The sequence below is a fragment of the Manacus candei genome, unplaced genomic scaffold (genome assembly GCF_025592945.1).
Source record: "Manacus candei isolate 608988 ecotype Guabito, Panama unplaced genomic scaffold, ASM2559294v1 h1tg000043l, whole genome shotgun sequence".
In the NCBI taxonomy this organism is placed as follows: Eukaryota; Metazoa; Chordata; class Aves; order Passeriformes; family Pipridae; genus Manacus; species Manacus candei.
Genome location: NW_026138091.1, coordinates 13,006,141 through 13,021,606, shown reverse-complemented (window position 1 = coordinate 13,021,606; position 15,466 = coordinate 13,006,141). Strand labels below are relative to the sequence as shown.

The window sequence follows — 15,466 nt, the reverse complement described above, 5'->3', positions numbered from 1 at the left end:
TTTCTAGTTGCAGCTAATGCTCACTGAATTTGTATCATTACTGATATTTGGGGAGGAAGTCTTCTAATTTCAAGATGCTGGTTGTTCAAGTAAATCTAAACTCTCATAAAAAGTCTCTAAGTAGTATCTACATCTTCCTTTTCTTTTTTTTTTTTTTTACTTATTCCAATTCTCTTGAGAATCGGGGCCTGCATTTCTTCACCTTTTTTAAGAACCACACTTTATCATTAGCTTCTAACTTCTATCTTCTTACTTGTTGAGTTTAGAGAATCATGATTTTGACCAATGATATATATTTCACTCGTGCTTAAAATCACGTCCTCAAGTCTACAAACAGTGTGGCAGCCTCCAGTTTAAGACTGATTAGCAATTCAAATGGGCTAATAGTGCTACCACCAGACTTCTGAGGCCAAGGCAGGTTCAGATTCACCTCTGTCTGTGTGTGGCTCCAGACAGCATGAAAACTTAGGTTACTGTGAGAAATTTGGAATAAAGCATAGAAGCCTTTCTTTGTAGATTTGGGGGTTTATCTGTTCAAGAATATTGTGCATTAGATTCATTGAACAAGAAAATACAGAAAATATTTTGGAAACAAGAATGGAGAGTTCTTATCAGGCTCAAACTGGGTTGCTTAAGCTGTGCAGTCATGGGAAAACAAAGATGCTACAGAGAGGCTGCCAAACATCCGTTGCAAAACAATTGCATCTTTCCATTGCCTTTGCCTATAGCTGATGGAAATTTAGTACTCTAGCAAGCTAGAAGACGAACTATCTCATTAAAATATAGAGCACTTTTTTCATCTGCTTTGAGTGCTAAGATCCTGATGAAGAAAAAACAGCTCAGTAAATATACAGAAATATATTTTCTCCAGAGTAGACTGATGAAAATGTATCAGACTTTGCTGTCTGCACATTTCACTACTGCTGTCTCCTCAGCTAATTTCAGAGACAGTACTTGGATCTTCAGGCATTGTAGCAATGGTAATGCATACACAGTCTGCTGCTGACAAAAATGTGATTTTTTGTCACCCAAAACACTGAGGTACAAAATAAGGATTGGATTTGCAGCATATTTTGAATGCAAGTGTGTTATAAAAGTAAGCACTGAAAAGGAATTTTAATCACATTGATTTTCTTACTGGAAGTGAAAGAGCTCCATGTAATGAATTAGTGTTAGTGGTGTTAAATTTTAACATTTATAACTTTCAGATCCTAAATGTGCTAATTCTTTTTCTGTACCGATGACCTGGCAGTTCTGTGTGGTTATATCTTGCTAAAATAGCTTAATAGCTACATATAATCTGAAAGATTGAGTAATTTAAAGAGTTAATAAATCTAGATCATCAGCTCACTGGAAATTTATTTATTTTATTTTACTTAATTTTAATAATGTGCTGAAGTGTATTACTTGAATATTTAAAGTTCAGTACATGCTTTGATGAACTATGGCTTGATTATGACTATGAGAGAATATGTTATTAAATATGCAGGCAGCTGAATTCATTAGTCTTCACTACTTTCTTGCTTATCATGTATGGCTTTGGAGCAAATTTTAATTTTTCCTTGAGATAAATGTAGATCTTAATGGTAAAGTAGTGGATTAAATTGTGTCTATTGGCTTTGTGTGGCCAGGCTCTGCTGGGGGGAGGGTGGGACAGTACAGGGGTGCTTCTGTGAGAAGCTGTTTGAGGATGGCTAGAGCTCTTCAAATGGTAAATTTCATCAAGATAGCTATCCCCTATGTCCAATAGAGCCAATGCCAGTCAGCTCCAAGATGGACTTGTCTCACACTGGAAAAGTTTGTGGAAGATTGTCTCCCACGGGAGGGACCTCACACTGGAGCTGGGGAAGAGTGTGAGTAGTTCTCCTCCTGAGGAGGAAGGAGCAGCAGAGACAATGTGTGATGAACTGACAGGAGCCCACATTCCTGGTCCCCCTGCACTGGTGTGGGAGGAGGAGGGAGAGAATTTGTGAGTGATGTTGAGCCCAGGAAGAAGGGAGGGGTGGGGGAAAGGTGCTTTTAAGATTTGGTTTTATTTCTCAATACCCTTTCCTGATTTTATTGGAAATAAGTCAGTTTCCCCAGGCTGAGACTGTTTTGCCTATGATGGTAACTGGTGAGCAATCTCTCCCTGTCCTTGTCCTGACCCTCGAGCCTCTCGTTATATTTTCTCCCCCCTGTCCAGCTAAGGAGGGGACTGATAGAGAGGCTTTGGAGGGCACCTGGCCTCCAACCACAACTGGTTACTGTATTTGGCTAAAGATGAAGGTCAACTTTTTTTATTTTGAAAGGGTGCAGCCTGTGACTCAGTTATTTGGTTTATAGTATCCTGCATTGTTCTGTAAGGATGCATCAAAGAAGGCTGGAGACCAAGGGGAAAACAGAAAAACATAATTTGATGAGTGTGTGCCAAGAATAACAAACGTCCCAAAGAGAGGCATGGGAGAACTCTAGTTGTCTACAAAACTGTTTTTCCTATGTCCTAGTGAATCTTAGTCAAATTTTTGTGTTCCTTTGGAAGGTGTAGCACAGGACTTTGAAGAAGCCTGTGCCCTTCTGAATGAGGAAGCACAGTGGCCAGTAGAGGTTTCCTGGAATATCTCAAATGGTAGAAGGTAGTGCCTTTCTTTAAGCCAGTTAACTGGACCTCTAAGGCAAGGATCAGGGCGCTCATATATAGGCTCCTGCCATTCTTCCTTGTTTTTCTGATGTCCCCATAACTAAAGGGAGCTGACTGCCTGTCCCCTGCCCCTCCTCTCAGTCTGCTGGGGCTGTTGGTGCACAGGACAGGCCTGGGGACTTGATCTGTCATGTCACTGCTCTATAAAACTGCCTTCTCCATAAACACGGTTGTTCCCTTACTGAGGGAGTTTTCTGTGGAGAATTAGTCATTTCACATGTGATATGTACAATCCTTTTAGATTCAGAATTGAGTGAAGGAGTTGCAATAGGATTTGCTTAAGGATATATCTTGATAAGGATATATATCTTGTTATACTTCCGATTTATTTTTGTGAAACCTGTTTTCCTCTGCAAAACCTGTTATGCCATTATCTTAAGCTAATCAAGAGTGAGCTAAAGAAGAAAAAAGTGAATGTGAACAGGATTAGTTATGTAGGGTGTGGAAATTATATTCATAAGTACATAGTGTCAATTATTTAATCATAATTTCTGTTATGAAGTGAAAGGGTAGCTATATGATTTGAATTATACCAAGAAGCCTTGTATTTTGACAAATGTCACAGTATTGTATAAAAACAGAATGCTAAATAATTGTAAGGTTGACTAAGAAATATATTAATGGTTTTGAGGGTTTTTTCCAAGTAAAACCTGGCTTTTGTACATTTAATCTGCTTCTTCATAATTTTAACAAAAATACAAAATAAATCAGATAAAAACAAGAAAGAAAGTATATAATATTCTTAAATTCATAACTATTATTATAGCTAAGTGGGGGAGAAAAATATTTGTATATATTAGAATTATTTGTGTGGGGTTTTTTTTTCAGTAAATCAGCTTAGGGAGATTACATATACAGAATTATCTTGATGAAATTTACCATTTTAGATGAGCTCTAGCCATCCTCACACAAGGAGTTCTATTAAAAAGTCTTTTATAATTTTAATAACATATCATGCAGCTATTTAATGACATTTTGATATCCCAACTGCTCATTGAATATTTACTCCCCATTGCTTTTCACAGCTTATATTGCCAACAGCATGTTTTCTGTAAGTCAAACTGTTTCTGTATGCCATTTTAGAAGAAAATATAGGCAAACCTCACAGTAGGATTTTTTAAAAATATTTGGTTAAGTGGAATACTCTATTGAGCAGTCATCTTTTTAAGGTGAGAGGAAATCAAATTGCAACAACTTCATTTGTATCAGAATAAAACTAAAACTGAAAGATGTGATAAAACCTGTAGAAGCAGTGAGTAGGCTGACGGATCTGTTTACTTAACATACAAGCTACTGTCACTGAAAATCTCTGAAGAGTTCTCCTAACTTTAGAAAAGGCTTGCTTTGCCCAGTAACAGTTGTACTGTTATAAGCTCTTGTACCATTTTGTTTTAATTAAGAGGTAATTTCTCACCTATTCCCTTGAATTAACTTTTCTTGCTACTGCTGGCATTCTTTATTTTGTCTTTTTTTTCTTTCTTCCCTCAGCATTTGATAATTACTGTAACATGCCCTTGACTGACTACCAGGTATCTGCCAAGGAAAATTTAAGATAATGGACTTTCCCATATGTCTGGGATTTGCTGCTCCCAATGCTCTCCCATCACAGTTCTCACTGATGGAGTCTCTCAGACTGGAGCTGCTCTTAATAGACAGACAAGGCACCCACAAATTGAGGTGTTCTCCATGATATCGTGTAGTGTTGGTATTTCTCTAAGTTCATAAATAGCCCTGATTTTTGACCCATGAGATCAGGTACTTTCCTGAGCTTTTAGAAAGTGTATGAAGAATATAAATTAAATGAAAGAGATAACTAGCATGAGGCTTTTATTCATGTCACTTTTCCTGAAGACGAATTTGAGTGTATCCAGAAATTGAAGCCTATTGTTTCCTTCTACAGTAGGACTCCTTTCTTTCTTTAGTTATCTTGAATGAGTTTGAAATGTCATTCTCCCAGCTTCCATGCATATGATCCCTGGAACACTTGTCGAATTCCACAGAAGCTGGGTGGAATTTCACCTGTCATCTTGTTTGCTCGGCTTTGCAAGACTAACCACTCATCATTAAGGGTTGCTTTATCTGTGAGAGTGTGGTGGAAGCAGAGCAGAAACACACCAGGGCTCTCCCGCGTGTTGCACAGAGCATCACAGTGAATCTCCCTGGCCAGAGCACTGCTGGGATTTAGAAGTATGGCTCTCCTGGAAGCTCAGAGAAGTGCAAAGAAAGGACAACAGAGCAGAAGGCATGCTTGCCTCTGCTTGAGCACCAGCCTGTGAGGATGAGTTGGATCTGTGGAGGACCAATGTAGTTGGAGGAAGAGTTGAGACCCTGGGTAGTTTGTGAGGTTTTGGAGCACTTGGTCACTCCTTCCCCTGCATGTATCACAGTGTACGTCTGCGTTTGCAAAAGCTTTAAACTGAAACTAAATTAATGACACACAACAGTACCAAACTGGAAATCAACTGAATTTGTAATGTATAGTAGTTCTGTGTAGTGCCCTAATTGTTTAGTCAAGAAAGACAATGCACATAATCAATATCAGTGTAGTAAGCTGAAAAATGTCACTAAGTCTGACATTCTTCCAACTGTTGTCACTGATACAATATGTTGTTGAATAGGAATTCATATTGAAGGCTTTTATGTAGTCCTGAATAATTAATATGCATAGATTCTGGAATTAGCTAATATTTTCTAGGTGAAGATAATAAATGTGTTTTAATAATTGTTTCCTGCCACTTGATTTATCAATTCTTAAAATATTGAATTGCAAATATATAACAGCTTTTTATGTGGGGCTCCTTCATGAGAGCTGTTAGTACATTTTGTTTTTCTGTTGAGTTATGTGACTTAGTGACAATCCTATTTAGTCTGGGAACTTTGTGCATCACCCAGTGAAATATTAAAAAGCTTTTAACTTTTAAATGATATTTATGTATATGTAGCATGCAAAGTACATCATACTGTGCACTAAGCAAATTCTTTCACCATTTTTATTACTAGAAATTTAAAATAAATAAGAGATTGGTTTGTAAATCCTTTGGAAGACCTATTTAGCATAATGGTTCTTTTAATCATAAGCAAGAAAGAATATTTACCAAGATTGCTATACTTACTGAATAAAAAAGGATAGTAGTGCAATGTAATATGCTAATCTCTATTTTAAAAAAGTATCTTTAGAAAAAACAGAAAAAATCTGGGATGCATTGAAGAAGTTAATTAACTATAGTGTCCTTTTCAGTAATATATCCACGACAATTCCAAGAAAATACATTGAGATAGAATTCAGCTCGTGAAATTCTTGTACCAAGACTATTACTGTTTAATTTAGTCAATGGCATTGACAGCTGATTTCTTCAAGAGTTGAATAAAAGATACACTATTTTATACTGAATTCATTTAAATCTGCACTACTCTTATGAATTTAAATTATGGTTCAACATTAACTAGTCTTTGCATATCTAACTGTAGAAAAATCTCATATGTGAAATATATTCTATTTTCAGTGCCTTTTTCCTACCTTTTCCACTTTTGCAACTTTAGGCTTAACATAAGCATGTAGACATGATAGAAGAATGTGAATGCAACTCAATTATTTTGGTATTTAGTACATTTTCTTTCAGTTCAATCAATAACCTGAGTTTTTATTACGATGCAGTGACTCCTCACCTCTTCTGATATGAATAGCTTAAATTGCAAAACCATATTGGATTGGAGCAGTCACATTTGCTATACTAATTTCAGACAGCTACTCTGTGCTAACTTGGAAATTTTATTCATTCTGGGAATCAACCATTGAATTTGAAATATATTTCTTTTTTTACATGTTATTTTGTGATTGTCTGCACATATATGTGAAATTTGCCTCATATATGAGTGTCTATTTTCACTGTTTAAAACTTTTTTAAAAATAAAATAATTGTCATTTACTGGTGTTCAGATTTTTAAAAAATATTTTCTATCTAAATAAGCTCTTCTAAATTTGATAACTAACAAGAGTCTTTATTGATTATATACTAGCACTGTGAAAGAAAGCACATATGGGATGTTTTATCTGGAGCTGGAGCTGCTGCTTCAACTATCAAACTAATGGAACTATAACAGAACACTTAGTAAGAAAATTAATGGGCTGCATTCTTTTCTTTGTCACTAGACCTGTATGGCTCCATTAGGTCTGATTTGTTCAGTTAGAAGAAGAAAGAACCATGAATATACCAGCACTTCGCTATGTATTATCACTCTTCGGGTATTCGTGAGCTAGTTGGCACCTTGTTATGTCAACCTTCAGTGAGATGATATATTAACATGTGTTGTGGTATGGTTTTATTTACAAAATAATCTATTGATTCTCGTATTTGTGTTATTCTTGGATTGATAAAAGAAGGAGGTGGAGAATATTTGTTTCTTCTGCCATTGTTCATTATCCCAGATACTTCTACCAGAGATATTAGTTTCTCTGGGATTTTATTGTAATCCACAGGATTTTATTTTTATTGAGCCCTTTTCCTGCTACTGCACTTGACAGTACTTGTTTCAAAATTCAACCATGTACAAAAAATGAAATGTAATAGCAATTGTGTTTACTTTCTATTAAAGTATGGATTTTTTTAAGAGACTAATTTACAGGGACAATTCTCTGCGAGACAGTTTTACAGCTACAATCTAATATCAAAACCCAGTGCCACAACCTTTCTTAAAGACAAGCAATCTAATTTGACATAGATAGCTATCCCATGCTATATATTTTTGTTAGAGTCATAGCTGAAACACTGCATAGTTGCCTAAGTGTTTCTATCTTGAGGACTTCTTTGAGGTTTTGGGGGCTGAAATATTCTAGAACCGGTTCTCACCTTTCTCATTAACCTGATCCCTTTACACAGTTTTCAACATCCATGCAAATTTGTCATTCCAATTCTTTCAGGATATCAGTATAGTCAAACTGCAGCTGACTGACTGATGGGAGATAGGTGGCAGTGCAGTCAATAAAGCTAAGACAATCCTAGTTTGGGGGCAAGAAACTGGAATGCTTTATTGGACTTACAGGTTCATATTTAAAGAGTTTAGGGTCTACATATTCAACAGGGGGTTGTAACTATTACAATTTATCACAAACGGGGTTTCAGGGGATGACATAAGGGAAAAATCCAGGTTAATAAATTTGGGGCCTTACACATACGTCATAGGGGAAAACCCATTTTATATTGGGGGAATTTGTGTTTACAGAATACAAGGATCCAGGAAACAGAAAGGGAGAGATAAGGTACAATACGTCTTCTGCACGGGTTTGATGAGATCAAGGCATGGTTTTTTCCGGGCTTGGGCAGGACAGTCCAAACCCGTGACATCAATGGATCCTTGTCTGGACTCTAGATGGAGGTTTTTCCGCAGTATCTGTTAGCCCAAGGCTTTTGTTTAAACCTAGCAGTTTTCTTTTTCTCATTTCCAAATTTTGGAATCCAACATTCATTCATGGCCAGTCTTCGCGAATGAAGATTTGGGAAAGGTCTTTTACCCTTCGAGCCTGCGCAGTGGATTTTTTAGGTGAGGCACAGCGTGTGCTGAACTGAGCCCACCCTTTAATCCTGAGGTTCATCTGCTGGGGCCGAGCGAAGCTCGGACGGTGTCAGTGAGGTCCTCAGGACGTAGGTTTGTTTAGAGTGGCCTTCTCTTAGATGGATGGCCTTACAGGGCTGACGAGCTCCATCTGCCCGGGGGAGTTCCCTGACCGGGAATCGAACCTGGGCCGCAGCGGAATCCAACATAGCAGGGCTATGAACTACTAGATTTGGAAAATTTCATTAAAGCTCTGTGCTTGCTCAAATAGTGCCATCTCTAAATCTCCCAGGATTTCTCCATATTAGGGAATTTTTCACCTAATATGTATTGGCACATTTCAGAACCTCTGTGGGGAGTAACAACTACCCAAGCCAGCACAATGTGGTCTGAATAGACCTCTAATGCTACAGAATTACTTTCGCCCATCCCTGATGACCTTGTGTTACGAAGCAGAAAATTTGAGAAGAAAATTTTGAATACAGCTGATGTTCCATAGTGCTTTCCATGTAAAAGCACTTTCCATGTATAAGCATCTTTACTAAGCTCAGTACAGGTAATGAGAATGTATTCCTTCAGAGAATAGGAAGTATATTTTGAAACACTGTATTTTTATGTATTGTTTTATCGCTTTTTGGTTTGAGAAAAATTTTAATTTTTTGTGTTTCTATGTTTATTATTGGACACAGCATTTGGCCCGCGCAATATTGCTAGAATAGAACTCAGCTTAAGATACTAAAGCAAAAGTTTCTCTACAAAACCAGAGGCTGACATATGCCTTTTAAATTGTAATTTTCTGTCTATTGATGAAATTTCTCAAGTACACAGGTACTACTATTACTGTAGCACTTGTAGTTTAGTTCTGTTTCTAGTTTGGTAGCTGTTATTTGTTCTCTTTCGGTGGTATTGTAGGGGATTTGCACAATTTAAATATTTATTAATGAGACCGGAAGATGGGGGTATTGAAAGGAATACTGACATTTTTCTAGGCTTAAATACGATGAAACAAGATGATTTGTCAGATAGTATTTCTTTGTCTTCAGAAGTAGATTCATATTCAAGTACTTATTCTAGTATACCTTCAGAGAGGATTTTCATGTTGATCCAAAGACCAAATAGAGGTCTTTGCCAACCTAAGTAGTCTTTGATTCTATGATTCTATAGTTATTACTTTCAATTAGCAAACTGACCAGTTATGAAGTCTAACTTCAGAAAAAGTTTTAGAGGCTTGGGTTTTTTGGTTCTGCATTGCTGTTTCTCAGATTATATTAAGTGGTGCTGTTCTTCCTTGTTGCAGTGTTATTACAGAATTTGAAATCTTGGCTGTTTGAGCTAGAGTGAAATCAAGAAGGTTTAAGGAAAAAGAAGCAAGGAGAAATCTGTGGGGAATTCTGTGAACTCACAACTAGGAGCTGCAGTGCTTGAATTTCGAATTTTGGGTAGACTTTACACGCTTGGGGAAAGCTGAATATCCTTGTTAGGGTCATATCCTTATCTAGACTTTTCCTTTTCTTGAGATCCAAACTGAACACCTGTATTTCCATAGAAATTTTCATGTGCTCCACTGCATGCTACATATATACAGGATTCTTATCCAGTCTGAACGCTGCTTTTCCCATTGTGGAAAAGCAGTACCTGTATTTTGGTACCAGGGGAAGTGAAAGTGCTGTAAGTCTCTAATAAAGCTGCATTTATCCCAATCTGTTAGGACAGAACGAGCAAGATTGTTGTAAATACCACTGCAGATAGCACTATCAATCTTAGACTTATCTTTTCCTATGCAGTGCCAAAACTAATCAGTCTCCATGGAACTAACATACTAAGAACAACAGACTCTGAGGAAATATGCTTTTATCACAATAACAGTTTAAAACAGTATTATTAATTCAAAACTTATTTTATAGATAAAATTGCTGTGTTAACAGAATGACTTCTCAGTTATTCAATTTAATATTCAAAGGTTATTTAAAAAAAACCAAACAAACCTAAAAGGCTTAGGAACAATAATATAGATTCAATTCAATATATTGCCTTGTTACCACAGCAAGAATAACAAATAGATCATAATGTAGATCAGAAGTAGACCCCAACTATTTAGATTGCTGGCATCTCCTACTCATGTCTGTAAATGAAATATGTTCCTCAAAGGATTTGTGCCTATAAAATACTGATTTTTCTTATAGTTAAGACAGTTTTTCAAAGGGGTAAACTTATTTTTTTACTTAAAGGAAGCAAATAATGTCTGTAAGGGAAGTGATTAATTAATAGATTATTTCAGTACTTCACTCTTACAACAGAAAGTGTAGCCTCTCAGTTCATCCTTTGTCCATATCTAACCTTGATTAGGGTAAACCTGTTAACAAGGGCAGGTTATTCTCTGCAAACAATTCTGTTCTTCCTCAGTGAAATTCATAGCTGGTGTGGTAAGTAAAGAATAATAATAGGCAATGGAAAAAAGTTATTAAGGTTGTTTGCAGAATTCAAACATAAAGGTGCTTTTAAAGGGAACCTATAAGTTACTATAAAAGAAGTCCTATAGAATCAGTGTAATTTGTTATTTAGTAAAGGCTTCCATCACCCAAAAATATCTGTTTTTCCTTTTTAACTCTAGTCATGTTGTCCTGTAAATCAGGTGTTATAGGAAGGAGATTTCTTTATTAGTTTCAGGGTAGATGATGGTCAATAGTAGTAATCCTCTGGGCAAAATTATTCCCAGCCTGAGCTTAAAACAAGTTTTGATTCATTTATTATATTCTCAGTCTGCTTGCAGACCTCCTGCTGACATCAGTAACAAGCAATGTACTGAGAAAAACACAGAGCTTTGAAAATGAGATGTTATTTGTGTTTGAAAAGAGTATTTTAACATTTTTCTCTGTACTAATGCTGTCATATTTTACATGCAGCAGTGGGATTTGCTCTGGTTTTATATTTTGGCACCAGCCTGTAATGTGTGTGCTATCGTGCTGTATATTCAAGGAAAAAACATGGTAATATTACATTTGCAGCCTACTTTTTGGGCTAATTAAGATAAAAGGTGTTATGAATTTCATAAATATTAACCAAACTACACAGAAGTATGTCAGGATATAAAAAAATATTGCTCAATCCTATTGAAAAAGCATTGTCACTTAGCAGCCTGTCCTTTGCTTAAATGTAGGAAAAAAAGCTGCAATGAATCTGGGAAACGAGTGGTCCCTGCAAGGGATCAAACAAGAGAAATACGATCCATGCAATTTCCATGATCTACTTCAGATTCTTTTAGATATCATGGGTTATTAAGTTACCAAATTATATTCAAGTAATTCAGCACCTGCTTCATCAAGCTACAGAATATGGAATTAGATATATACCACTTCAGCTTCACTGATTTGATTATGTAGTAGAGAGAAACTGGTGAATATACATTAATCCTATGAAATTAAATCAAGAAAATTAGCTGAAGATATTCCTAGGAGACCATTTGGTATCTATTTGCATAAAATGCTGAGTTACCTGCTTACTAAAATCACTTTTTTTTTTTTAATGAGAAATGGAATGGAGGAGAAGAACTGAGTTTACAGAAAAAGAGCCAATAACAGATCATTAAAGCATAAGAATAAAGCAAGTATATATTTTTTCCCTCTGTGGCTCCTAATATGGAGTATAGAGACTATACTGTTACTTTGTTCTCTTGATCCAGAATAACTAATACCCAAAAGCTTTATGGATTATAGAATGCCTCTCCTGTTTCTCTTGAAAATGAAAAAAATTCCTATTTCTTCTTTGTTGAAGACAGTGCATTTCAGCAAGCTGTTTTGAATTCCACAAAATGTTTTATCAAAAAAAAAAAAAAAGAAATTGTCACTGAAGAAGTTTTCTTTTCCCCTCATTACATTCATGAGAGAGGACTCAGTTCTCTGCTTTATATTTTCCCATTGCTCTAACAATCATCACATGCTTAGTATTTTTCACGTTTTAATTTATTTGCATTATGTAATAATCTCTCTGGTTATATTTTGGTTGCAGGTTTCTCTTGGACTTCTGCATGCTCGAGCTACTCATATTCTCTGGCCTCCACAACGCTGGCAGAAGTTACAGCCGATGCTACCTCCAGAGCGCAAACCACTGCACAGAGAGCAGGAGTGAGCTAAATGTTCTGACAGGACAACACTGACATAAGTTTAACCAGAAGAGTTGCAATGGCTATACCACCACCTCTAAGAGCTTTGCCAAGTGTGCTTTGATATTGGGTATCATATCAGCAAATACATGTGACATGTTACAATTCTACCTTAAGTGTAAAGTTCTTCAAGGGGGTTTTGTTTGTTTGTTCTGTTGTTTGGTGTATTTTTAAAACCTCAAACATTGTATGTTAATTTAGTTTGAAATAACTGGTTGTAGAAGGATTGAATGTTCATTTTTTTCTGAGAGCAGTAAGTAGCTTGACTTATGCCTGTGCCTGTGCTTCTCTGGATAAGAAACTATTAAAACCTGCAATAAAATATTTTGATCTTTTACTTTGAGCTTGTTTCTTTTGTAACTGAATAGAACCTTTATTAATATAATTGATTGTATATGAAAAAACAAACCGCTCAAAACTTCATATACTTTGTCCTATAATTTCTAATACTGCAGAATCAGTACTTCTGTAGCTCAAAAGTTTTTCAATGCAATTTATGTTTATTATTAAACTGAGTACATGTTGCTTATTTCTAATTTCTTTTTTGGGAATGTTTTATATAAATATTCCTTGTATAATTTGCTAAAGTTTTTACAGATATTGACAAATATATGACAAATTGGAAAATTTGGTTTGCTGACAGCACACCTTCATTGGTACCCCATACTGGTACCAGGCACATGGGCCTCCCACTCCTGATCCACTCCAGCCACTGTCATTCAGATCCTCTCTACACATGCACACAGCCAGGAAGCTCCACACCCAGAAAAGAATACTAGACATGGAGTTTAATGAGGAGACAAGAGACACTGCAATGATTAGGCTCAGGTGTCAAAAGACTAGCACCTTTTATGTGTAATTTACTCCCTTCATACTCTCTCTCTCTATTTTTCCACACTTGACCCTCCCCAAATCACCCCTATTTCACTGAATTTGGTCTCCTAAACATCCCACAAGCATTGCACAATACTGAAATGCTCTTCCCTGCACCCCACAGCAAAACCTGCACCTCTGGGCAATGTCACCAGTCTGTGGGGCAACTCTGACACCCTCCCCACTGATTCCTGGTGTTAGCTGTCCCCCATGGGGCTAGTGCAGGGGCTTCAGTGCTCTTTCATGGCTGAGGATGAGACTTTCACAGTCTGATGACTCCTGCAATAGTCACAAAGGAGTTAAATCATGATATTATTTGGCTTCCTGCACCTGCCATTGCTCCTCAGGGCTCCTTTGTCTGTATGGAGACCATACACCTAACCTCATACAGGCTATGAAAGTTTAAATGTCCCAAGTATTCAGTTGTGACATGCCTCAAGGAATATTTGTTCATTTATATTTGCATACATATATTTATAAATATTTATGAATTTATATGGATATATAGGGTATACATGATGAAATGATGGAATAGAGAATATGCCTATTAAGTCTGAAGATGATTGTAAAGACTGCCATCATTTTAGAGAATGCTATTAGAGTGCAGTGATCTGAATTCAAGCAGAGAGTCTGGGGGAATAATTACCTGTACACGTGCTGGATTAAGTTAATAGAAAATTTAGATGTTACAGTGGATTGTAGTTGAGCATGAATCAATAATATGCTGTTATGAATACATACTTTGTAAAGAGCAGTACAGACTGTAAACGTAGGAAACAATATTCCTTCATTCATGTACTATATGATTTTAGAGAAACTTGAAAAATATGACCTATGAGAAATGCTGGAAGAACTTAGGTTTATCATTTAGTCATCAGAGTCTGAGACACAGTCTTCAGAATCATGAAAGATTGCTCTGAAGGGGAAGAGAATCATTGATTCTTCAAGTCCATCATGTGCAGAAGGAGAACTTACAAACTTACAATGAAATGACTGAACTCTTAGGTTAGAAAGAAATATTTGAATTATAAAAAAATGAAACATTTGAAATGATTATTTTTTATTGCACGGTTTTAAAACTTTATGTCAGGCCTGTTGGAGACAGAAGGATGGATTAACTAGACCCTGAGACCCCACATCAGCTGTTTTATACATTCTCTGATTAAGTATTCTGTGATTGGTAAGCCTGGTGGTGCCTCTGATGCTGGGTAGGCAGTTACATCAATATCTACTTCCTTTAGACTAACAATTATGATTCTTTAGAGGCAAGCCTAGCAGTATTACAGTAGCCTCATGTACCACTATCCTGTAATAAGTATCTAAGGAACCTGTTTCCTGTAAAAGAAGCTATTTTTCTACATATTGTCATCAGATTGATGGATGTGACATTTTACATCATCACATGGGTTAGTGAATAGAAACAGCTTGGTGAAATCATAGGCATAACAGATAATTCAGTATCCAGGGCATAAAGAGCAAACCCATATTACCAAAGCAGAGAGGACCAAGAAGTGGCAAAAACACATGAGCAAATATTTAAAGGTATTATTCATTATTGATATATTTGATTTTCAAGCTTCAGATATGAAACACATAATAAGAAGCCCGTTCTGGAGGTAATGAAATTAGTGTCAAAATTCTCATGGACTCAAGCCATTATGGTTACCTTTCTAAGTCAGGATCTTCCTCTTCAAACCACAGGCCTTCTGGTTTTTGGTCATGGCCCATATCTGCAATGCAATAGGGAACTGATTTAATGGGAGTTAAATAAAAATGACCACAAGTAAGGAGTAGTACATTAAGAAATGAAAGGATAACAGGATACTTTAAAACTTGATATATTTTTATGTATGAGGAGTCACATAAAAACCTTTCCTATGGCCCACAAGAAAGAGATTAGAGTGCCAGAATGCACTTGTAGAGCAAGGAGAGATTTTGCAAACTGATCAGTGTTGCAGTCTGAAATTCAGACGCCAACAGCAAAGGACCTGCTAGGATTAAACAGGAAACCTTGGCCACAGAGGCTGGGGAAAAAAACCCACCATCTAAAAGACCAGACAAGATCCATTGTCCTGAACTCCCCCAGCAGGATGTAGAGAGACTTTGCATGATGATATCAGATATCCCATTGTTTTCTCCCTCCCTGTAAATCTGATCACCCTTCCCCAATGTAAACCTGCTTACTGGAAATATCAAATCTTTTC

At 36.5% G+C, this 15,466-nt stretch overlaps 1 protein-coding gene across 2 annotated transcripts in view; it reads left to right on the top strand.

Annotated features, from left to right (window-relative positions):
• IMMP2L (inner mitochondrial membrane peptidase subunit 2) overlaps positions 1–12,726 on the top strand; it is a 427,044-nt gene extending 414,318 nt beyond the window's left edge. For both annotated transcript variants that reach the window (XM_051795595.1, XM_051795594.1), the window contains exon 6: positions 12,236–12,726. In XM_051795595.1, the coding sequence (XP_051651555.1) occupies positions 12,236–12,355 (120 nt within the window). In that variant the 3' untranslated portion in view covers positions 12,356–12,726. The remainder of the gene's footprint in view (positions 1–12,235) is intronic.
• The last annotated feature ends 2,740 nt before the right edge of the window (positions 12,727–15,466 follow it).